This window comes from Syngnathoides biaculeatus, chromosome 22, assembly GCF_019802595.1.
Source record: "Syngnathoides biaculeatus isolate LvHL_M chromosome 22, ASM1980259v1, whole genome shotgun sequence".
In the NCBI taxonomy this organism is placed as follows: Eukaryota; Metazoa; Chordata; class Actinopteri; order Syngnathiformes; family Syngnathidae; genus Syngnathoides; species Syngnathoides biaculeatus.
The window spans coordinates 17,599,000-17,622,779 of record NC_084661.1 but is presented as its reverse complement, the minus strand read 5'-3'; the positions used below and the strand labels follow the sequence as shown (position 1 = coordinate 17,622,779).

Below are 23,780 nucleotides of genomic sequence, written 5' to 3'. Positions count from 1 at the left end.
TAAAATATGGCTGCATGAGGAGACGAGAACTACAAATAATGTTGTATTATCATGAGATGCAACTTGAAATATTACAAGGCTGTAATTTTATTTGGAGAATTCTGCCCCCCCCCCCCAAAAAAAAAGAGAGAGAGAAACCCCCACTGGTCCAATCTGTACTTTTTGTACTTTTCCGCTGACTGAGGACAAGACCCCCTCCCCACTGTGGAATGTGTCTTGCTGATGAAGATGGCCCCCCCAGACCCCCCCCCTCTTCCCAGTCGAACAGATAAGAAGAGCTTGTCTGAAAGTACAGTACTGTATTGTACTCTACTGTACTGTAAACGCGGCCAAGTACTGTGAAATGTCAAGAAAGGAAGGAGAAAGAACGGGTTGCGGACGCCATCTAGTGGTCGAAATAAGGATGTGAACCCAAGCGGTCATTTCATAGTGCGTTGATTGACCACATGGGGGCGCTAAAGTATTTTTTTTTACCTTTTTTGCAATTGTACTGCGTTACAAGTTGGTTCGTAATGTGTATCTGCTATTCTTGGAACAACTTTAATTATTTTCCTCATAAAACATTATTTCATAAAATTATTATTTATTTTATTTTCAGAACGCTGTTTTTTTTTTCTCTCATAAAGTACAACTCTAATGTCATGAGACATTATTGTAAAAAATACATCGGATTTATTTCGTGGTACGATGATATTTTTTTTCTCCCCTCATCGAGGACACCGCGATATTCCGTCTGGAGTCCTTTTGCAGCTAAAGAGCGCGTCGGGATCCCACTCCGCCCACCAGGGAACCGCGGCAAAGTTTGCCGTGCGAGGGCAACCGGGATGAGTCACGGCTGCGGGTTGAACGCCTCCTTTTATTCTCTATTTCGTATATGAAAATTGTTCCTCACAACTCACAGCCAAACAACTCCGACGTATATCGCATCGAAATAAAAGGTTCGATTCCAGAAGCCGGCAAACGCCTTTCGCATTTTGGTCCGTCGAAGCCAAGCGTCGACGTCGTCGTCACGTATTCGTCATTTACATCCTTCAACATTTCCGCGCCCAAAGTTTCTCGAGAATTTGCCGTTAATATTTCTTTAAATGTGCTTGAAAGTGAGCGTAAAATTTATCGAGTGCGTAAATCGTCCGAGAAACGGCAAGCAACTTATTGGTGACATTGGTGTTAGCGATCACGTTTTTTGTATTTATTCACACACACAAAAAAAATGTAATTTGCTCGAGCATTTGAACCTCTTAACTGTTTTGCTCTGTTGTGAAGAAAATTATTATTTTTTTGCCACCCCCTCCGCCAAATTATTAGCTTTAAACCAGGAATAAACCAAACGGCAAGCAACTTATTGGTGACATTGGTGTTAGCGATCACGGTTTTTTTTTTTTTGTATTTATTCACACAAAAAAAAATGTAATTTGCTCGAGCATTTAAACCTTTTAGTTGTTTTGAAGATTTTTTTTCTTTTTTTTTTTGCAAAAAAACCTCCCAAATTATTATCGTTAAACCAGGAATAAACGAAAAATGTTTCTTTTTATTTATTTTTTTTTACAAAATGTCTGCTCAAGCATTTGAACCCTTTTCTCTTAACTGCTTAATTGACATTAACTTTGAAAACTACCGTTTTGTTTTTTTTTGTTGTTTTACACATAGTTGAAACCTGTAAAGCGGCGGCAGACGCAAAAGGGTGAGCCGCCTGCTTGTGCGTTTGAAGACTTGTTCCCTGTCTGCGGCGATCCTTGTCGTGCCCTCCTCAGGCCTGACTCACAGTTGCTGTGTGGATGCTACTCCGTCTCTCTCTCTCCTCTCTCTCTCTCTCCCCATCCCTCCCTCCCTCCCTCCCTCCCCCGGCCGGCGACAGGGATCTACGGCTCCCTCCCTCTCTCTCTCTCTCTCTCTCTCTCCTCTCTCTCTCTCGTCACTCAATCCTTTCCCCAGCTCTCCGGAACATCCTCGCGTCCCCTTCCCGGCGGACCCCGCCACCCGCAGTCACCATTCCCGCCCCGGAGAGCTCCGCGCTGGCGGCCCAGCCCCTTCCCCGGCTGAGCATCGGGCGCAAGACCCTGGTGGCGGCCGCCGTGGGGGTCATGCTGGTGCTGGTCCTGGTGGTGCTCATCCCCGTGCTGGTCAGCTCGGTGGGAGGGGGCGAGGAGGGCGGCGGCAGGTTCGAGATGCTGGGCACCTGCCGGATGGTGTGCGACCCCTTCCCCACGGCCGAGGAGCCGGTCACCGCCGAGCGGCGGGCGGACGACCGCCCGGATCCCAGCGTCGGACCGCCGCTGCCCACTTTCCCCTCCCGGGCCTCGCAGGGCAGACCCGGCCGCCCGGGGAAGCCGGGCCCCCCGGGGCCCCCCGGAGAGCCGGGGCCGCCGGGGCCCAAGGGACCCCCCGGGGACGCGGCGGACGTGGTCCGGACCGGGATTCTGGGCTTAGGGGGTACGGGCTCGGTCAGCACGGCCACCTACAACACGGCGCCACGCGTGGCGTTCTACGCGGGGCTCCGGAACCCGCAGGAAGGCTACGACGTCCTGCGCTTTGACGACGTGGTGACCAACATCGGGGGGAACTACGACGGCGCCACGGGCAAGTTCACGTGCAAAATTCCCGGCACCTACTTCTTCATTTACAACGTTCTGATGAGGGGCGGGGACGGCACCAGCATGTGGGCGGACCTGCTCAAGAACAGTCTGGTGGGTAACCCCTGAGACTTCCTTAAGATCTTTGCACCGCCGCGACAAAAACTCCGTGAACCAACTCTTAGATGTCGTTCGACACGAGAAAAGGCTTGAATGATCATTTTTGATTTTGTGGTTTATGGTCGGAGTTTGTGAAGTGTCAATCAAAACAAAGATGTCCCGTGAGGTAAAAGTAACCCCGCCGGCTATTTTTTTGTCGTCGTTCAAGTTCAACTCCGCATTATTCAGCCACCGGGTGCCTGTTTGCTTGGATAAGCAACGAACCTCTGAATATTTGCGGTTTGATTATCACGCATTTCATTTTCAGAAACCCATCTGGCGTTATTAACTGAAAAATGCTTATCTTCACTTTTTTTGTGCTCCAGTCGAAGCCACATCTATCGTAAAAAATATGTATACCTTTATATCACCGAGGTGACATCTGGTGGCAGAGTGGGGCGCAACAATGCAGGTGTAATAACTAAAAAAAAAAAAAAAAACATTTTTATATTGTACCTTTAAAAAGTGCTTTGAGAGACTGAATAGCGTACGTACAAACTACCCATTGGCAGGCGCATATGTTGTATCAAACCAACAAAAACGAGAATTGAGGGGCGGAGCTTTGTTTCGTCAGGCCAGAGCCTTGTCTAATCATAAAAACTGCTTTGCCGCCATCTTCTGGCATGATTAGGAACGACTAACCGTCAGTCACTGGCAGATTTTCGACTTTCACTCTCCAGGGCTCCGTCTCAGTCCCCCACCCTCTTTCCGTGCCTTTCGGTCGCAGGTGTACCCCGTCTCTCGTCCGGTCAGCTGGGTGGGGGGGGGGCATCGATGATGGTTGAGGGTCTGAAAACGATTTGTTTACTGCATTACAAATTACGCATCGTCCTATTAACCAGACCAGAACAATTAAATGTTATCCATGAGATAGATGGTAGAAGATATTTGTAACTGTTGCTATTTATTCAATTAGTATTTAATGAACAGGCTCATTTTAAGAGTAAATTGAGATGTGATCATCATCACGTGTCGCAATTTGTCAGGAGAATTTTCTAACGTGAGATGAGTTGCCCTCATGTATGATTAAAGTCCAGCATTTGCAGAGTTTCCTTGACGTGCGTGCGGGTTGTTGACCAAGTGCGGCCATTTCTGATCTTGCCGAGCTCAGAAAGACGACATCACGCGGGCAGCGGGGTGAGCCCACCAGTCCAAAACGGTGAAGTCGTGCGTTCATGTGTGTCGTGATCTCAGCGCCGGCTCGGTCCAAGCCCCCGAAAAACGACGATGCGCTGTGGCGGCCTGCCAGATTGCGTACGGACGGGAAAGCGAGCCGGGCGCGATCCGCGACTCGCCGCGCATCAAAACGTCGCCCCGGGGTCGTGACAACAAGTTCAAAGCGCTTTGAAATACAAAATACAAACTTTTAACACCGCCGCGGCGGCGTCCGTGCACTTGACGTTTATCGGAGGGCCGCGGCGAAAATGAAGCGTTGGCCACGTTCACGGATGATTTGCTAAAGTCTTCCGGGCCTCAGGTGACGACGCTGATCAAACGCCGTGAAAATCTGAAGCGAAACACAAACATGATGGGAGTGCAGATAGTGCGGGCAACCTCAAATAACACTTGTTACCTTAAGACACTCTACCGACCCAGATTGAGCCGAGCCGCATACGCACAAGAAAAAGCTCACAAAAGTGTACCCAGCGGCGCCTCGGGATACAAGTTCAGTCTGTTCTAAACTTCACGCCCAAAAGTAGCACTGTTTAATACTGGACATTGTAATAACTTCCAGCGATGACATAATGAAAAAGAATTCAAAGTTTTCGTCGCACTGCTGCTCATCAGTGTGGCACTAATATGAGTTGTTCTTCACAGATGATAAAGAATATATGACTGCAAGTACTGCTATGGTGTTTTTCAGTTGTGTTGCTGCACCATTTATGTTCAATTCATCACTTAAACAGTTGTAGCACTGCAAGAATGATGCTAATCAGTGTTAGCATTAAGCTAGCATACTGAAAGGCTAAGCTGTGTGGTCGCGTTGGTCTTTGTTTAACTTGTAAAGTTCAAGTGGCAAAAAAAAAAAAAAATTATATTGGAGCCTTATTAGGGAACAATTCTTGATTGTTTGACAAACTGCGAAGTAAGTCAAGTTCACTGAGTTCAATGACCCCAATACAGCACTCGTAAGCCCGAAAACTGGTAGCGTGCACTGCAGTTGTACTACAATGAAGCGAAATTGTAGGCTGAAATTTTGCATCAGGTGGCATTTTTGTCGATTTCTCACCATACAGGGGTAATTAAAAAAAAAAAATTCAAATAAAAAATAACTGCAAAACATCACCGTCGCCAGCGCCATAAGGTCAAATACGCGTCCCGAGCGTCCTCAGCGAGCCATTTCGGAAGCGTCAAAAAGTTTTCAGGGGCGAGTGGAAGGCCCCCCTCGCCCTACGGTGTTCTCGGTGATGCGTACGAGACGTGGCACTCGTGGAGGCTTTCTACACTGCGTGCAGACGGGCGCTGATGATGAAAGCGCGGGACTTGAAAAAGTAAATAAATAAAGAGGACGGGGGGGGGTGGGGGGGGGGATAGTTGGCAGCACTGCGCATCCTCTCAGGCGGGGTGACTCAAGCCCAAGCCTTACACTTGAGTCACCGCCTTCTTCTATCTTGTACACTCTCAACGAACGCACGCGGAGGATTCCTCGCGTCAGCTGATGCTTTTTTTTTTTTTTTCAGCTGCAAAATATTATGAAAGCGCACAATTGTACTTAAATTACGATTGCAATTTGTTTTGTGACTGAGCAGGTCATGCAAACCATCTGAAATCAATTTTCTCCTTTGATAAGAATAGAAAACGTTTAGTTTGTAACATTTTTTTTAAGGGATTGGACAGTAGCATTCCGCAATATTTTAACAAATATAAACTAAATGTAGAGGGGAAAAAAAGGTTTACATTTTATCATCACATTTTTCTACCATTTCAACTCAATAGACATCATCCACTCCTTCTCAGCACTCACGTCCTGAGCACCCATCGTCTGAAAAAGTTACATTTGGTAATTTTCAAATTTGAAAATGAAATGTAAAGGGAAAAAAAAAGTTTTCCTGAATATTTCTTTTTTTTTTTTTTTTTACATTTTTCACCCACCCACCGTCTGAAAGAGTTATATTTGGTAATTTCTACAGTTAAATGAAGAGGGGGAAAAAAGTTTTCCGGAATATTTTGTTGTTTTTTTTTTTTTTACATTTTTCTACCATTTCAACTCAATAGGCATCATCCACTCCTTCTCAGCACTCACATTCTTAGCAACCCATCGTCTGCAAAAAAAAGTTACATTTGGGAATTTTCTTCTGCAAAAACGGAAAAAGTGAGCACAACTCGTGATGGCTACTTTGGAAGAAAACCTCTGACCCGATGGCAGCCAGATGTTTTTAGGTCGGCTGTCGCCACCTAGCGGCAGGACCCCGGAATTACTATTTTCCCGAGCAGCACAAGGCAAGAAATTCAACAGCTTGCGTTTCTTTCGGCTTGTCCCTTTCTCAGATGAACGCACATATGTTTGGCACAATTTTTACGCCGGATGCCCTTCCTGACGCAACCCTTCTCAGCTTGCGACTGGGAAATTCCCAAAGTTGAGCCAGTGGAGTGCCTGAAGCTCACTCGTAAATTTGTTGTTTTCTTCTTCTTCTTCTTCGTGGGCTTCAGCTAAATTGGCTTCAATCCTTTGCCACTTTTTTTGCATTTATCTTCATATCAGGTCAGGGCGAGCGCCATCGCTCAGGACCAGGACCAGAGCTACGACTACGCCAGCAACAGCGTCATCCTGCACTTGGACGCGGGCGACGAGGTCTACATCAAACTGGACGGGGGCAAGGCGCACGGGGGCAACAGCAACAAGTACAGCACCTTCTCGGGCTTCATCCTGTACGCCGACTGACGGGCGCCGGCGGCGGACTTTGGCTCGCAGAGAGGCGGGCCCGACGTCGCCCGGAAGCTGCGGGTCGGCGGTCTCGACTTGACGGTCGACGTTTTGAATTCGTGTGTCGGGGGCGGGGAGAGGGGGGGGGGGGGGGAGGGGGGAGACACCCCCTGTACACGTTATTTGTTGGTGTTCATTGCTTTTTTTTTTTTTTTTTTTTAGTAGTATGATAAGCTGTGGTGTCCTTTTGAAAGACTTTTAAATCCGCCACCAAAATGAGACGATTTTATGTGGGGAGTGAAAATGTGAAGCCTTTCATATTTGGGGTTCAGCAATTTGCAAATGTGCTTGTTTGTGGAACTTTGGGCCGCAATCTCACTCGCTTATTTGCTGAAAAACTCGCTTATTGCTTTGTTCGTTAGGAAATTTGCCGAGAGGCTGCAAGATTACATCAAAGAGATGCTTTGGGGCCCGTTTTGGTGCCAAGGAACGACATTGAATGCCATCTGCGGTCGTGAAAATCAGCGAGGAATTCGCGGCAAGGGTTTGATGCCGAAAGGTGGCGCCAAAGCGCTTTGTTTGTCTAAAAGAAACTCCTCAACTCACTTCAAATTCTTTCCAGTAGAAAATAAGGAAAGATGAGTTTTGCGAAAATGAATGCCAGACGGCGGACCGTCAATGCGAGAGGCCAAGATGTGACATTTGTCACCCTCATAAATCATGAGGATATCCACTCAGGTTAGGGATTAATCAACCCCGACTGGGGTGCCTATATTAATATTCTAAACCATAATATGCTACAAACTAAAATTAAAAAATGTGCTATATTTCAAAACAAATGGCTGACATTGAAAAAAAATATACACCAGAAGAATGTAGCGAAGACGCTCCTGCCCGACATACTGTAAAAATGCATTTCAGTCAGCATACCTCCTTGACACCAATGAGTACATCCAGGGCTTTGGCGCCATCATGTGGCAACTTTCAACTATTGGAGAAAGAACGCCCCCCCCCCAAAAAAGAAAGAAAGAAAGTGGGGAGTTATTCAGCAAATAACTAAGGCTAGATTCCCTGGAGGGAAAAATAATAAAATGTAAAAGTGTGAATAGGAAGGACGGACTAGAAACGGTCAAATCTGATCCTGAATCTTCTTGTCAGTCCTCCTGGCGTGCGTCCGTTCAAACCTTTTCAAACTGTCGTCATTTTATCATGTGATGTGCTCACTTGTTAGCATCTGCATGCAAAAATCCAAGAGTGAAAATATATCGAGAACATATAATCAAACTTGGAATGGATAATTTTTTTTTTTTGGTTCCATTAAAGGAAAGTTCTCCACGACAACAGTTTTTTTTTTTTTTTTTTGTCTCATTCATCAATTTATGCGGCCGGTGTGGTTTGCAAAATGTTTTGGAAAGACTACTCAACTGCAGAAGTCACAAGAAAGCTGGCGCAATTCTAGCGTGGGATGAATATTATTTAATTGTTTAATGGACAATTTCAATCGTCTGCATCGGCGTGCCAAACTTTTGAAGTCGACTAATCACTCAAACGTCTTTGCCATTTTGTTTTCTGTGCGGAAAAAAAAATATGAATGATGTCAGACTAATCAACTAAAATCACAACAGTATTGACAACAAGAAGTGCAGATAAAAGGCAATCATAATCACGTTTGTGTTTGGAATTTGTCATGAATTTATCGCTGAGGTTATCAAAAGTTTTAACATCAATTACCACCGAAAAAGTACGTTATTCTAAGCCACGGCAAAACGATGCGGCGTTTGAACATTTACGTATGCTGCGTTTAATAATTCTGTTCAAATATTTTGTCCGTAAAAGTGAAACGTTGCACCTAAATAAAAGATTAAAAACAAACCCTTCTTAAAGGTACAGTACTGCTTTAAAATGTTGAACTGTGCTTTTGCCACCTGAATTAGTACATGTGAATGAATGGTTTATCAAATAAAACAAAAATATACACTTTAGTCAATCATATACTTATAAAAAAACAAAGTCAGAGAAGCAAAGAAGTTTTGCAGTGGTCTTTTAATTTTTTATTATTTTTTTTTTAATACAACGTATTCTCAAAATCGGTTTGCTTGGAAGTCATCCCAATGTTTTTTGTTTTGTTCTTTTTCTGTTAAAGACAAAGTTAATTCCTCATCAAAAAAAAATCAGCAAAAACTTGGTGACGTTGCACGTTCGGGACACGTCACAACAACTCATCCGGGGGGCGAATCCGTAGCTTCCGGACTTCCGTGGGAAGAAAGGATTCATTTATCTTCGCTATTGCAAAAAAAAAATCTGAAGAACCACTGAGGTTCTGACGGTGGAAAACGGAGCGACGAACGTAGCCAGTGAGTAAACGCTGCCACCCAAAATTAAAAAAAAAAAAAAAAAAAGTCATAGCACTGAATAAAAAAAAAAAAAAAAAAAAAAAATCAGCAGAGACTGGATTGCTTTGCAGTGTCAGAGCATCAATGTTATTTAATGCCTCGGAGACGGACAGCTCACATCCTCCAGACACAATTAAAAGCGAGCGACCGTGCCTCGGCAGAGGTCACCCGAGCCAAGGGGGGGGCGGGCGTGGGGGCGAGAAGCCCGGCGTCCTCCCGGGCGCTGTGAGAGCATCGTCAAATTAGAGACTTCATGTCACAATGTCAAAAGACGAACGCCCCCCCGGCCAAGCGAGAAACCGTCGCAGCGGCTGCGGCTGCCGTCGCCAAAGCCTTCCGCTGCCGACTGAACGCCGAAAAGTCGACGGGCCCGGATTAAAAACAAACAAAACCTGTGAGGTTATTGGCAAAATACGAATCAAATATAGCTTTGCCAAGAGCCATATTCTAACGTGCTGCCATACATAAAAATGACAACAGATTGCTTTAAGAAAAACAAGATGGAGTCCTGCAGAACCTGTCCTGTGATTCTCTCGACTGGCATTTTGTACTTGTGCGTTCGGTCCTGCTCGGTAAACGGATGAAAGCGCAGATCTCACCGATGCTTTTTTTTTTTTTTAATTTTAAATCCATTTCAATCAATCAGTGGCAGATTGGAGTCAAATTTGGACTCACGACACAAAGCAAAAAAAAAAAAAAAAAAAATGGACTGCTTGTAGCTAGTCATCGTAAATCAAGGCACCACTGTTAAAAAATACTGTACAGGGAGTCCTCGGTCCGCGACTGAGATCCGTTCCCACGGTGGCGACTTCACTCGAATTTCGACTTAAGGCGGATTCCGCCACCATCTCGACAATTATCAAAGAATCTTGTTTTTGTGATCATTGTATCAGACCGAAGAACGGAACCCTTCATCGCATGCGCTAAAATACGGGATTTGTCTTTCATAATTATCACCGCGGTCGACCGACTGAAGCCTTGCTGGTGTCGGTGTCTCTCCGTTCTCCAATCTTTTTATGATCTTCATCTTCGTTTCCATGCTAATGGATTTCTTTTGGCCGCGCAAGCCTTGCTAAAAGCCACAGCTTTCTTCTTTGGGGCCATAATGTCAAAAAAAAAAAAAAAACGAGGATTCTCCCGGCGTACAAACACGGACAAGCACTAGCCGGACAAAATGGCGGACGGGGGACGGGCGTTGTAAAGTCGAGACCGTTTTAGCCCGAGGACTCCCCGTGTTGTACAATTTAGAAGACGATGACGACGATGGAGAGCACTGGCGAAGACAAATGCTTTTAAAAAAAAAAATACATCTCGCAAGAGCTTGCAATTCCCGAGTTCAGTCACTTGGTGACAATAAACGCCGCCGGTAAGACCAGTTCAATTCATTTAGCATGAAACAAGTAGATAAAGTTCATTTCCTTTATAAAATAAAAGTGGCGGGCCGGATCTGGTCCCTGGGCCTCGAGTTAGACACCACTTGATCCAGATGGATTGCGAAGGCTTTTCCAGATAATACCGATGGCGATCCGGCAAAGACGCGCGTTTGTTTGTTTGTGCGGGTCGCGACACGAGTCGGGCTCCTGCCTCTTCGCAAAAGCGACATTAATCAAGCCTCGCTTTTGTTTGCCGGTCCGCAGCCCCAATTAACTCGCCGAGAGGCATCCGAATTAGGGACGGATGCCTCGGCTACCATTACCAACCCCCGCCGCGCCTCTTGAGCGACGTTCCGACGCCGCCCTTGCACACGCTGACACTAAACGCGCGCTAAACATGGCAACAATCGCGTCATAAAGCATTTAGCATTTAATGTGCTATACGGAGGGGGGGGGGGGGTCTTCTTAAGAGTACAATTAGGTCGTCTGACTGAATTTCCAAACGCACCCATCGTGATCCTGAAAATGAAAAAGAGGTGGGCCAGCATGCTAACAATTCCTGGCGCTATATACGTTTAACTCTTTGTCATCGTGCGGCGCTCGCAGCAGCCAACGGAAAGCAAATAGAGCAGAAAGCTCGCGCGGGGCAATAGGGAAGCGCTCGAGAGGCTCGCGGTGGGCCTACACGCGTGCATCCATGCACACCACCGACGCGTCTTAGCGCTCCTTGGGAGAACGTGACAGCGTACGCCGCTCCCCACGTCCTTCGCGGGCGTCACGCTGCGTCCGGGGGAACAAGTCCAGTGTGTCAGTGACTCAACACCGGTGGCCGTCCGCGCCGCCCTCACCGAGCCGGGCCTAACGCGGGCGGACAGGTTGACTCATGTGGCCGTGGACGCTCCGCTGGCGTGTTGCCTGTCTCTTCACCTCACCCGATGTCGGCGGGATACGGCGTGACAACGCGCGACGGAGGCGCTGGCCCCGGCCTAGCGCGACGCTAGACGCCAGAGTTCAAGATGGCGATGGCCGCGGAGGGCCGCTTAATGCTAGCCGTTGGTGTCGTGCCACATTTGCGAGCCGCGGCGCGGAAGGCGTGCCGTCGGCTTTTCTGCTTTCTGTCTTTTACACTTTCCTGGAACAGTTATCTAACAAGCTGTTCATGCCGATTGTACATTCTTAGCTAGTTCTGGATCACTATACAATTTCCATACATGCGAGCGCTTTATGCAGACAACGGACGAGAGTTCATTTGGGGGAACTGCAAAGATTTAAAATATCTACTAAAAACTCTGAATTTGAGAGAAAAACACAATTCCTCAGATAGATAAAAACAAATGTGAACATTTATCCAAAAGTTTCAGGACTGGTCTCAAAATAATCATGAAAAATCATCTTTCCGTACTGATATCGATCTTAAATAAGAGTGCGCCAAGCCATACGTAACCATTCCAGGGGTTGCTTTCTGTCACCACCAGGGGGTGTTGTGACCTAAAATGGCAGCATCCTGAGAACGGAGAATAATTCTGGTTAATACTTATTCCAGGAATGCAATATGAACCATAACAGAGAGTTTTGATTAGTGGTGCTACGTGCATCTGTTTTTATTGCCTCAGCCAGGAAGTGCACTTTTTCCCGCGGACCGGACGACGCAAAGCAGACTTTGAACGGCCTCCTACTACACGAACCGGTGGATCATCCAGTCGAGACCGAAGGACAAATTCATACTTTGGGTTACAAATTAATCTATTAGATCCACATGGATGCTTTTGGAATGCAGGAGGAAGCCCAAGTAGCAAGATTCCAACGTTGAACCTCAGAACTGTGAGGCATACGTACCACCGTGCCGCTACCCTTTATTAATTGTATTTCTTGATAACTGCCGAGAAGCACAAATTGCTTGTAAGGCCTTGAGGAAGACGAGCGTTCGCCCGGCACGTTTTTCCCATTACGGAGATTTAAAAAAAAAAAAGAATTGAGCCGTCACGCGGTAAACAATCGCAATTTGAAACGACAATGAAGTCGTCATTAACATTTTGCGCGGACCGCTTGCTTATCATCCGTCGCAGTTTTAATTTTAATTGACTTCTGCGTCGGCTCGGGCACGCGGTGATGAAAAAGCGCTCTGACAGATGACACTCTGCGGGCGCCCGCAGGGGGGGCAGGTCTCGGCGATGGCCAGATTACAGACTGCGGGCAGCAGCGGAATCGACGGCGGTTTTCGGATAATCGGCCACGTTATTAAAGCCACGATTAGTATTCAGGCGGGAACGTCCCTCCCCCCGGGAGCGTTCACATTTGCCGGTTCAGATAAAGTCCAAGGCTGCAAAAAATGTCGCCTCCTGACACACGCTGGAAAAAGCCACGCTGCCGCCCTGGCATTAAGTGGAGACGAGTTCCAGGCCAGCGCAAATACGAAGACTTTACAGGGGTCCGGACCAGGGACCCCGGACCGGGGGAGGCAAGCCCAGAAACTGGCCTGAATATGACCTTTATCAATGACTGGGAATCTGTCCACGTCGGGCTCCTTACTCACTGCTGTCGAGCTCGTCGGGGGCCCCGAGAACCACCTCATAGTGGTCCTCATCAACCACACTAGGAACTGGAAAACACCTGGAGACACATCAGGATTGAGGAATCTCCTGATCAATCATCCCAGTTGTGTTTTTTTTTTTTTTTGGGTAGGGGGTCGACACCCCGCCGCCCCCCAAAATCCGTGCTTATGCGTTTAGTTCTGATACTTAAAATAGATACCTGTACTTTTTCAAAACAAGACTATAATTTGATCATCCGTCATGGACAACGAATGATACAACACGGAAAAAAAAAAACATCTTGTCCATTGAATCGGAACAAAAAATATGGAGTACAGGTAAACGATGCCTTTCAGCCAATTTATCAGGTCATGACTGCGACCTTCACAGTCTCGTGGGCGGGGCATCAAGAAGAGAAGCGGTCTACGTATCGAATGCAACCACCCCCCCCCCGCCACCCGTCACTCCGCATTAGCGGCGCGGTGGCTCGGAGGCCCTCGGACAAAGCCAAGTAACGTACATCGGATGACATCATCGCATTCGACCGCGTCCTTCAAGTTTTCCGTCCGCAGCGCTCGACGTTCCTCTTGTGGGCCAAGAAAGTTTTCCGGTGTTTTGAAGTCCAGAGTCAGAGGACGCTGTTGGATTTTGGTTCTCTTAAAACTGCGTGGTTTTTACAAAGGGTGTTTACAGAGAGGGGAAAAGAAAGTACAGGACAGGAAAAAAAATCATGTGTATGAATATACAGTAAAATTCACGAATTCCCTTACGTCACAGTTTCAACTGGATTGTCAAATGCATTTGTCTTCATATCATCTTCAGGTCCTTAAGTGGCTTCTGGTGTTTGCATGTGACAAATTTGGTACTGCATGCATGAAATCTGGAAGATTCATCATCTGTCTGATCCTTTCGTGTATCAATAAAACAAATGCAAAATGCATGTGGAGATATTATAAATTGCCTATGTCAGTGCGAGTTGAGGATCATAAATGTCCTCATGACAATTTAGTAGGAAATTGAACAAAATAAAGCACTACAGTTGACTTCTGCATACTCGCAAGTCGGCATTTGCAACTATGCCATAATTCGCAAAAACCGTTGCTTTTTCATTTTTTTTTAAACAATTCCACGCTAATGTACTAAAAAAAAAAAAAATCATGATAGTTAGAAAAGTGTCAGTCAATTGCACACTTTTACTCTCCCTGGTCCGTATCCGCCGCGAATATTGCAGCTTCATTTTATATTAGCTTTGTTGTGATATTTTTATAAGGAATAATTGTGCAAAATTCAGAATAACAAAAATGATGGACCTGTCACTATTTGAAAATTGTTCAACTGTGGTCACGTATGACATTGCACAAAAAAAAAAATACACATTATCGTGTTTTTTTTAAATATTTAGCTAACATCTGTGTGTAACTTATTTTCAACACTTGTATGAGACTTATAAGAGTTAAAATGTGACATTAGTTATTAGGTAATTAGCAGTTTCAGTGTTTTAATTTGTCACAGTCAGTTGAAAATGCATCTGTAAAAATATTTAAAATTAGACAATTTTTATGGGGATTAAACTAAACATTCAGAAGAACAAAAAAAAAAAAAAAGTGGCAATTCGAGCTTAGCACGGAAAAGCAACCGTAGAATTGCCCTAAACATTAATTTCATCGAATCAAAGTCCGTTCTTGCCCGCTACTTCCTGTAAAGTGCATGTTACTAAATCCGGGTGAGGACGTGGCTCCAGTCACTAACCTCCTTTTTCCACACCGTATTCCCGTCCCGCGACCTCCGTTAGGACCAAATCATCTTGGCGGCGTACAGCAGGACCCCTCCCAGGCCGGCGGCGGCGGCCACGGCGAGCACCCGCACCAGAAGGAAGTCCATGGAGTCCTCCAGCTTGGTGTGCAGCCGCAGGACCTGCCGGTGGGTGTCCTCGCGCGTGCCCGAGTTCTCGATGACGTGGTTGGCCAGGCCGCGCTTCTCGTTGAGCGGCATCTGGGCCGCCAGCCGCTGCTTGGCCTCCTCCGGCGTCAGGCCGTCCCGCTGCATCAGGCGTGCCAGCTGAGTGGCGGGGTCGCTGATGCGGCGGCGAGGGACAGACAAGGACGCTGGTTAGAAACCCGTACGTACACGCAGGATGCTCCTGGACAATTTTAAGAATATCTTTAGATAAACGTGACGGAAATAGACGCTCAGTTGTCTTTGTGGCTAAGCGCAAGCCTGAAAATATTTACTCACGCCACCCTCGTGAGGATAAGTGCTTTGGAAAAGGGTTCTAAATAGGAATAGGAATATGAAAAATGGCCACCTACTCAAAGCACTTTTTCTTCTGGAAATTTTTGGGTGCAAAAACGATACACACTTAAATGAATCAATTCAAATGTGAAATAATGACATTTTTCATCAAATCAACTGTGAAGTCAAATATTTAACAATTGCCTTGACTTGTTTGTACTACATTGCATGACCCTTTTTAAAAATGTAATCCAGTTTCAAAAAAAAAAAAAAAAAAGAATAATTTTACATTTCAATGTGGTCATTCATGTTTGTCTATACTTATCTATTTATTTGCTTCTTTTTTTTCTTCCTCCATTTTGCCACAAAAACACACATCCACTCAATATTGTGGATTTTATTGAGAGATACTTATATTTTGTTAACTGAATAGTTCATAAATGCAGTATAGTAAATTGTAGAAATTCATTAATATTAATGAATGCTTATTACAAATCTGATCATCTATTTCGTGACTATTTTAAATCATATGACCTTTGTTATTTGACCATTAAATCATGATAACTAAAATTTTATAATGAAAATTGTCATTGAAAAAAAAAAAAAAGGTCACAAAATAGGTTCAATGTCTGAATGAAAACATCCTTTTAAAGCCAGGAGAAAGCCGGAAGTCATTCCTCATTCAATCCTTGATTGAATTGGGTTATCGATTTAGTTATACATTTTTAGATTAAATGACAGCAAACGGAGAGGCGCGTGTTCATGAAATTCCAGTGCGGGCGGCCTTACCAGTAAACCACAACGGTGTGGTTGAGGAACCGCGTGAGCTTTCGGGTTTCGAAGAGAAGCGGCACATCCAGCACAACGTAGCGATAACCTGAAGACACCGAAAAGCACATCTTCATATTTTCATACCTTTCAAACGTGTCCCACAGAGGCCGCAGCGAGAAAACGGCATTAAATGCGCTCACTGGTGCTTGGAATCTAATTCATCCCGTTGTATACATGTATATATTTTTTTAAGTCAGATGAAAAACTAATTAATAATAATAATATTTCCATTCATTTTCTACCACTTATTTGTGGTCGGGTCGCGGGCCCTGTAGCTTCAGCAGGGACCGTCATTGACGATTTCCCAATTTCATCCAGTTGATATTTAAAAAAAAAATAAAATAAAATAAAATCCTAATTTCAAGATTAGTTAACAGAACTGGTTTGATTTTTTTTTTTTTTTTTTTTTTTTTTGTGGTTGGCCAGCCACTTGTTGCCAAGAAGACCCTCAACTGTCCGATATGAAATAAAAATAATAAATAACATTTATACATCAGCCACATCTACTTCACTGTGTGAATGGTAAATTACCAGGGACAGAGGTAAATCGCCTGAAATAAAATTAAAAATAATAAAAATACATTTGAAAAAAAAAAACCCTCATTAGCCACGCCCACTTTGAGTGTTTGATTACGCGCCGTGATTGGGGAATGGAATCACTAAATATAAAACCATTTTTGTGGCGTTAAGTCGAGGCTTACCTCGGAGGAAGTAGAACACAATCTGCTTGAGCATCTCCTTTTGGATCTCGGGGTGCGTGATGGAGTTGAGCAGCTGGCGCTTCTCCTCGTCGGCGAAGATCAGGCGGCCCAGCTTCGGCCGGTCGATCTCGCCGCTTTCCAGCAGCACGTCTCGCCCGAAGTGGAGGACGATACGCGAGTGGGCGGGCGATCGCGGCTCAACCACTGCGTAAAAAAAAACAGTCCGAGAAGGTCGGCAGAGGTGGTAAAAATGTCGAATGATTAAATGTTATTTATACAAAATATTGCTTAGAATTATGAGCCAACCTTCTTCTTTTCATCCCTAGGTTAATTCCCGTGCAAAATGTCCAAATTTGAAAATTAGCGTAAACTTTTGCACTCGTGTAAAATTGTGGATTTACCTTTGCGGGCCACAACGTCCGCCTCGATGATGGGGCATCCGAGCTCCCGCAGCATCGATGACACTGTACTTTTCCCGGAGGCGATACCTCCCGTCAGGCCCACCAAATACATCTCCTGAAAAACGCATAAAACAACGTGAAATATGAATCAAATCTAAGGCTAGCTTTGCGGTACCTACACGAGCATTTTGCCAACATCGATTGAACAAAAGTAGATTTTCCACATTGTAAGAACAACTAAAAGTATCACAAAATCTTTACGTTAAACAAAAACAGTGATGATCTCATCTCACTTTTAAAGAGAAATTTTTACAAATTCAAAAGAGAAATTTTTCAAAATAAAATGTGTTTTTTTTTGTACACAAAGCTGTTATGGTGTTTAATGAATGCCAACTGGTGGCTACACTTTGATTGTCCCTGCGTCGCTGTCGAGGTTTCGGGAATTCAGATGCTCACTGAGCTGAACTTGCTTGAGATTTTCTGCCATATTTTAAACAAAATATTTTCATCATATATTTCCGCTTTTTACATCTATCTACATCCAGCTGTTCCTGACGCATTTTGGGGAGAAAAAAAAGGTTTTACACTATAAGAGGCGATGACAAACACCCTCACTGCTTGTCAGTCATGAAAAATGAAATTAAACAAACCATTTCTTTGACGGGTTTCTTACTTTAGTTCTCAGCTGCGCCACAAACGAAGACGAACGAGATCTTTGACATCCGGACTTCAAGCTTATGCTAACACGCTAGACGTCGCCGACAGCGTCAAAATAGCAGCAGATGGACCAACGAACGAGGTCATCTTAGCTCGTTTCTAAAACTTCAGACTGGGACAGAATCGACATTTGTCGATGTTATTTGTCAAATTGTCGGCAATTTGGTCTCTTGAGGTCAACTACATACTAGCGACCGGATGTTGGGAGTTTTCATGTGTCACTGCATAACAGGTCCGGTCATCTGACAAAAATTTCCCTATACAGAACTCGAGTCGACTCAAAAAAAAAATCCGTAGTTAAAAAAAAGAAACATTTTCTGTCTGTCAATCGTATTTTGAGTTTCGATGAAATGCAGGAAAACTGAAGCATAATGAAAAGGTGTGGACACTGGGTGAACTGTTCGGATTGCCTCGTCATTGGTTAAATCGGCATCACGTGGTTTACGGGCACCATGTTGTTACCTCGCCTCTCGATTCCCCCCCCCCCCCCATTAACCGCGTTGCCTTTGCCTAACTTTTAGCAAACCGGTTATATAGCTGTAGGCTGTTTCCGTTGTCATGAACGCGGTGTAAAGATTGTTTCCCTAAATACATATATATATATTTTTTTTTCTAAAAACAAATATATATATATATATAATATATATATATATTATTTAAAAAAAAAAAAACAAATCCTAGCCCTCCCCATTTTCTATTGGCGGGCCCCAGAGCGCTGTCTTGGGACCCTTCGTCTTTATCACCATGCTGCTTAGAATTATAATTTTTTCCAAAACTGTAAATTAAACTTGTGCTTTCAGCGTTCCACAGATGACAGTCTGTTCTTCCTCACCACCAAACCCAGTGCCCGTCATCTTCCCTTACTGACAGTCTGAACTCAAACATTGATTATAATCCAGTTTTCTACAACTCAACAGTGATTAAACCGTTTGGGTACACAGTCAAGTCCAAGATTGACAGCTTTTCTTTTACACTTGACGATTCCCATTTTCCCTCCCTTCAGGTTAGGAATTCATTTTTTTTTTTTTTTTTTGTATTATACTCATCCTTGTATAATTGTGGAGAGCATTTTCCCTAAAATTTGTTGCCATTTTACATTTTTCTTCGCAGCAGGACTCAAACCACGACCCTCTGGTGCCAAAGCAAAAGTGCTTACAGATGAACGACTACCCAACTTGATTGAAAATGTGTGTTCCATAAAAATACACTTCTTTCAGTATACAGTATGTAAAAAAAAATAAATCAATTACAATTTCATAATTTTTAAAAGCCCCTTTTTTATGCATTTCTATTCAGGATCTGCGTCGATCACGTCAGCTGAACCTGCGGAATTCTTGGAACGTTTGGAGCGCTTCCCTTTGTGGACCGTTTCCCCGCCGCCGTCGCCCTCCTCCCGTTCCAGCCGGCCTCTCTTGACGAAGTGCTCGATGCGCGACTCCAGACTCTCGCAGAGCGGACGCTCCAGCAAGGGCCGGTACTTCCTCCGGCGGCTGCCTTCCGCCAGCACGCATTCGCCGGATGACGCCCCGTCGACTGCGGATGCAACGGGTCGAAGGGGCAACGTTGGAATGAAATCGCGCACGTCTACTTCAGATTCTAGTTTGTTTAAAGTCGAAATGACAATATTGTGCTCGGTGTGGCAAAAACGAGCTGGAGCTTTCACTCTGCGTCCGGTTCTTATTTAACCAAAAACGTCAAGGTGAGGACTCCTCACCTGTGGCGTCCAAGCCTCGAATCATGTCGCGGAGAACGTGGGCCTTGACCGCGCTCTGCGTCCAGTGTCGCTGCAGCGAAGTCAGGGCGAGACTCAGCTCCTCGGCCTCCCGCCTCCAGCTCAAGCCGTCGAATTGGCAGTCGTACAGGACCAGCGGGTAGTCCACCGCCATGCTGAATTAAAAAAAAAAAAAAAAACAAAAGACAAAAGTCCTGGATTTTCTCAAAAAGCATTGCAACTGGGATGTTGACGCTCACGATGCCGTTATATGGATGGATGGAGTGATGGATAAAGAGAGATTCAAAGAGATGAGAGAGCCTGAGAAAGAGAGCACCGTAAGAAAGGAACAGCAAGAGATGACAAAGTAAAATGGATCCCAAACTATACATATTGATAGATAGAAAGAGACAAGACGATGGGGACAGACACGGAGGGATGAATAGATGAAGCGAGAGAGGGAAAGTCACCTGTATTGCGGCTTCCTGGGGTTGTTGTGAACGTCGAGGAGGCTGCGGATTATTTCCGGCGCCTCCAGCTTCTGTCCAATCAGCAGGAGGACGGCCATCATGCAGCGGACCTGCAGCGTCGCGACAAAGGGCCGACATTCGCAACACACGCCAAACGGGCACACACTTATAGCGTTAACCGCGATATCATAAAAGTGAACGTCAAACTTCTGTTTCTCGTTCGACGGTTTTCATCACACACCCACGAATCGGTATTTGGTTTTTTTTTCCTTTTTCTCACCTGGTGGTAGAGGAAGGCGAGTCCTTTAATCTCAAACACGAACAAGTCGTGCGGGTCCGCGGCGTCCGCCCGTTGCGGGTCCGCCGGCTTGACCGTCGCCGCCAGGATGGTCCTCTGGAACTGCAGGATGCCGTTGCCCACGTCCATCTTGCACAGGTTCCGGAAGTCGTGGGTGCCTTCGTACCTGACGGTGAGGGTACGAAAGTTAATCGCGCCTTGTGCACGCCTGAGTCCAAGTTCCGCCATATTCCCAGAACTTTTGGAAAATAAATCAAACACACGTCTCCTTGAGAGCTTGTGTCCGAGGGTGTTTTTCTGGCCCACCTTTTCGCCGCGTCCGCCATCAACGCGACGTCCAAGGAGCCTCGCGGGAAATAGTAGCGGTACGTGCGGGACTGGCAATCAAAGCGTGCGCTAAAACCCTCGGCGGCGGGGGCCCAGTCAAAAACGCGGATGTCTTGAGGGAGGATTCTGTTCAGCATCTTCACGTAGGGAAGCTCTGAGGCGACCGCGGCGACTTTTTTCTGGGCATTTTCAGGAATCGTGACCCCCAAACCCGAATACTGCGTGGAGCGCAGGTCGATTGTTATAACCTGTACGGGGGGGGGGGGGGGGGGGGGGGCGAAGAAGAACAGGGAAGAAGATGTCGAGATCCCCAAACTCCAGGATGTGGTGGACTCACCTGGGAGAAGGCGCTAACCCCTTTGTCTGTGCGTCCACAGCGGTGATAGTTGGAACTCTGGCGGTCCTGGATGAGGCGCGTCTTCAGCAGGGCTTCGAAGAGCCTGGCCTCCACTGTGTTGTCTGTGTTCTCCTGGACGGCGAAGCCTTGGTAAGCCCATCCCAGGTAGGCCAGACGCAGGGCGACGTGGCGGCGGGGGTGTGCGCTGAAGTCAAACGGGCGCTCCTTGCCTATTTTCTTCCCCTTTTTGTGATGAGTCTTCTCATAATCGGGGGACGGACTGGTTTCTGTGTGGCATCCATTCAGTTGGGACTTGACCTTCTCCAGTTCCTCCTCCAGCTCCTTCATTCTCTGGATGATGGCCTCAGACATTCTTGTATTAGAAATGGAGGAACCAAAAGGAGCAAGAATGAAAATGGTTCCAATAACTCCAGGTAGATACAAGTCAGGATGCTTAAATCGAGAAGCTCAAATTCCTTTTTTTTTCTTTTTATCTGAAATCTTCATTTTTTTTTCTTCACGCTTTCAAAATATATGATAACGCCCTCATTAATCTCCCACAGTCAATTATTAGGCGACTTCCCACTAAGAAAAATACGTCGTGAATAATACGGTGCCAAGACTGGTATTAATAACAGCTAATGTTGCAGTAAATCAGCAGTTTACCTTGACTTTTAACCTCAAGATAGTCGACAAGCGTGTATTACTTATTTTTGTTTTTGTTGCTTCTTTTATCCAGCTTTCGGATTTTTGCACAGCCAAACACGCTTGCTTTACGTTCAGATTTTACTTCATTTCTTAACGAATTACGGTCAACGCTAACTTCCGGTATGTATGGGAAATGTAGTCCGTGACGTCAAAAGCGAATGACTGGTGAAACATTAGCTGCTAATGCTGAAGAAAAATCAGCAACGACTACGCTGCAGAATAAGATTTGCTGATCATAAGGTAAACACAAATTATGGTGTACTGTATATATTCACTATTATAATCAGTACAAGCAAACACAGTTGAACAAAACTGAAAACATTAGCTGCCTATCTCAGGTGTGGGGCTAGCTACTGCCCGCCCGTTTTTTTTTTAAATCAATTGCATTATTCATTCAAGTCATGTGTAATTTGTTGATTTTGCTTTTTCTTTTTCTGCTTTTCCGAGTAAAATTGATGAATTAAAACTGAAATATGGATTCAGCCTCTTCACAAAGAAAAATGGCCACCGTCCCTAAAAAATGTTTATTATATTTCAAACCTGAAATATATCCACTCATTTTTTTCCCAAAATGCTGCCATTTTCAAATGTATCTTCATTACCCTTAGAAATAAATGACGAACAGATTACCTGGTTTGAAATTGTATTTAAAAAAAAGTGCAATTACTTACATTTCAAAGTCAATGATTTATAATATAGCAAAGCCAGGTTTACATATTTGCAGTTCCACATTAAATAAATAAATAAGTCGTGTTGTTTTGTGCTGCTATCCGGTGGCACCATGGTGTCAAGTAAGTTGAAGTCAGTTGAAGAACTTCTTTTGGACATAAATTGTGCTTTCCCACCATCTTGTGGCATCTCTAAGTAATTACAAATTTGGTGTCAATTCTGCACAGATTTTTTTTTTTTTTTTTTACACAACAGTGGTTTACAGAAAGTACAAAAATGTGCAAATTCGTCAAATGCGAATGTTCACGCTTGTAGGAATTTGGAGAGAAAGTGGAGTACAGAGAAAACCCATTTTCCGGATTTCCGTGCCGAGATGCAAACGTCGGACCACGGAACTGTGAGTCACCTCCGCTGTCCACTTGTCGCTGTATTCGGGAGTAATCAACTCCAAGTGATGCCCTGACACAACCTTTAAATAACATTGAAAATAAGCAAAAGGTTGTAAGTAACTCGCAGCATAGATGTGAAAATATGGGTCAGAATAGGTTATTTCCCCATTTCTTAAATTAAAAAAAAAGTAATTAATTCTAGTCTTGGTCACCTGGAGCCATGATAAGGTTTTATCATCGTAGACGCCACCTGGATCTGAAATGTCTGAGTCAAATGTCAAAAGTGTGTTTCTCAGCCATACGTTGATCACAAAATGTCAGCTAACACTTTTATTCCTGCGGTTCTTTGACTTTATTTACACAGTAGCAAGAAGCTGGGCGATAGGCATTAAATAAAATCAAAACAAATTCTCATTTTTGAATCCTTTTTTTTTTTTTTTCAAACAACTGCAGGGATTATTCAAAACGAAGTGATTTTTTTTTTTAAAATACAAAAACGATGCAACGTCAAAGCCACTCCACTTTAAGGTGAACAAACGTACAAAAGTAAGTTAGCCTAATGCTAACACACAATGCAAAGCGACATCGGCGTGCTAAAGGAATTAGCGTCGAATACAAGACAAAGAGAAAATGCGTGCATCTAAGCCGACTGCACAGCTAACAAAACACCGTTCGTTAGCTTTATGCTAACACACAATTCAAAATGCTTTCTTTTATCTTTTTTTCCCATCTAAACATCGATAATGTTGTTTTCAAAGTCGCGGTTCAGTGCCAGAATTTGGCGTTCTTGCGGTAAACAGGATGTGAAACGACGAACGCGGCGCCTTTCATGCTTTTCCTGGGAACGGGAAGCAGAATCAGCGTCATTATGCGCCGGGCTTTTGCTTTTTCCTGTCTCAATTTCTCTGGAACGATGGAACCGATTGCTTGGAAATGAGCGCAGGAGCTGCGATTCGGGAGAAATATGAAGATGAAAGTTCTGGTTTTCGGGGAAATGTCCATAATAGACCAAGGAGCGAGCATCTGGTTCTTTTTAAAGCTGCTGTTTCGAGGTTTTGAAGCTGACCGTCAGGTCCGCGTTGATCTGAAAAAAAAAAA

The 23,780-nt window shown here is 44.8% G+C and overlaps 3 protein-coding genes across 6 annotated transcripts; 1 reads left to right on the top strand and 2 right to left on the bottom strand.

The window, feature by feature from the left end:
- The first annotated feature begins 2,063 nt into the window (after positions 1 to 2,063).
- LOC133495658 (C1q-related factor-like) lies at positions 2,064 to 6,733 on the top strand. The gene is made up of 2 exons (XM_061810554.1): positions 2,064 to 2,684; positions 6,433 to 6,733. The coding sequence occupies exons 1-2, from the start codon at positions 2,082 to 2,084 to the stop codon at positions 6,610 to 6,612; spliced, it is 783 nt and encodes a 260-aa protein (XP_061666538.1). The 5' UTR covers positions 2,064 to 2,081; the 3' UTR covers positions 6,613 to 6,733.
- A 1,899-nt stretch (positions 6,734 to 8,632) lies between these two features.
- Positions 8,633 to 19,229, bottom strand: dcakd (dephospho-CoA kinase domain containing). 4 transcript variants are annotated; one of them, XM_061809455.1, is made up of 6 exons: positions 17,730 to 18,275; positions 17,057 to 17,171; positions 16,656 to 16,859; positions 15,913 to 16,000; positions 14,641 to 14,965; positions 8,633 to 9,210 (listed from the first exon to the last, which is right to left on the bottom strand). In XM_061809455.1, the coding sequence occupies exons 2-5, from the start codon at positions 17,166 to 17,168 to the stop codon at positions 14,680 to 14,682; spliced, it is 690 nt and encodes a 229-aa protein (XP_061665439.1). In that variant the 5' UTR covers positions 17,169 to 17,171; positions 17,730 to 18,275; the 3' UTR covers positions 8,633 to 9,210; positions 14,641 to 14,679. The 4 variants fall into 4 exon arrangements, with proteins under 4 accessions (XP_061665439.1, XP_061665442.1, XP_061665438.1 ...); XM_061809456.1 differs by lacking the exon at positions 8,633 to 9,210 and adding an exon at positions 12,988 to 13,554; XM_061809458.1 differs by lacking the exons at positions 8,633 to 9,210; positions 17,730 to 18,275 and adding an exon at positions 19,097 to 19,229 and having other exon boundaries at positions 12,982 to 14,965.
- On the bottom strand, positions 18,896 to 21,735 carry pus3 (pseudouridylate synthase 3). The gene is made up of 7 exons (XM_061809453.1): positions 21,583 to 21,735; positions 20,917 to 21,289; positions 20,559 to 20,827; positions 20,235 to 20,418; positions 19,955 to 20,064; positions 19,488 to 19,660; positions 18,896 to 19,306 (listed from the first exon to the last, which is right to left on the bottom strand). The coding sequence occupies exons 2-7, from the start codon at positions 21,286 to 21,288 to the stop codon at positions 19,062 to 19,064; spliced, it is 1,353 nt and encodes a 450-aa protein (XP_061665437.1). The 5' UTR covers position 21,289; positions 21,583 to 21,735; the 3' UTR covers positions 18,896 to 19,061.
- Positions 21,736 to 23,780: the final 2,045 nt, after the last annotated feature.

Excerpts from the sequence above, each read along its gene's own strand:
- LOC133495658 (XM_061810554.1), top strand. The coding sequence starts at position 2,082 with ATGCTGGTGCTGGTCCTGGTGGTGCTCATCCCCGTGCTGGTCAGCTCG. Across the intron at positions 2,685-6,432 it reads ACCTGCTCAAGAACAGTCTG|GTCAGGGCGAGCGCCATCGC; the intron begins GTGGGTAACCCC and ends TCTTCATATCAG.
- dcakd (XM_061809458.1), bottom strand. The coding sequence starts at position 17,168 with ATGTATTTGGTGGGCCTGACGGGAGGTATCGCCTCCGGGAAAAGTACA. Across the intron at positions 16,860-17,056 it reads GGACGTTGTGGCCCGCAAAG|TGGTTGAGCCGCGATCGCCC; the intron begins GTAAATCCACAA and ends TTTTTTACGCAG. Across the intron at positions 14,966-15,912 it reads CACACCGTTGTGGTTTACTG|CGACCCCGCCACTCAGCTGG; the intron begins GTAAGGCCGCCC and ends CCGCCGCATCAG.
- pus3 (XM_061809453.1), bottom strand. The coding sequence starts at position 21,288 with ATGTCTGAGGCCATCATCCAGAGAATGAAGGAGCTGGAGGAGGAACTG. Across the intron at positions 19,661-19,954 it reads CCCAGGAAGCCGCAATACAG|CATGGCGGTGGACTACCCGC; the intron begins GTGACTTTCCCT and ends TTTTTAATTCAG. Across the intron at positions 19,307-19,487 it reads TCGAGGCTTGGACGCCACAG|TCGACGGGGCGTCATCCGGC; the intron begins GTGAGGAGTCCT and ends TTGCATCCGCAG.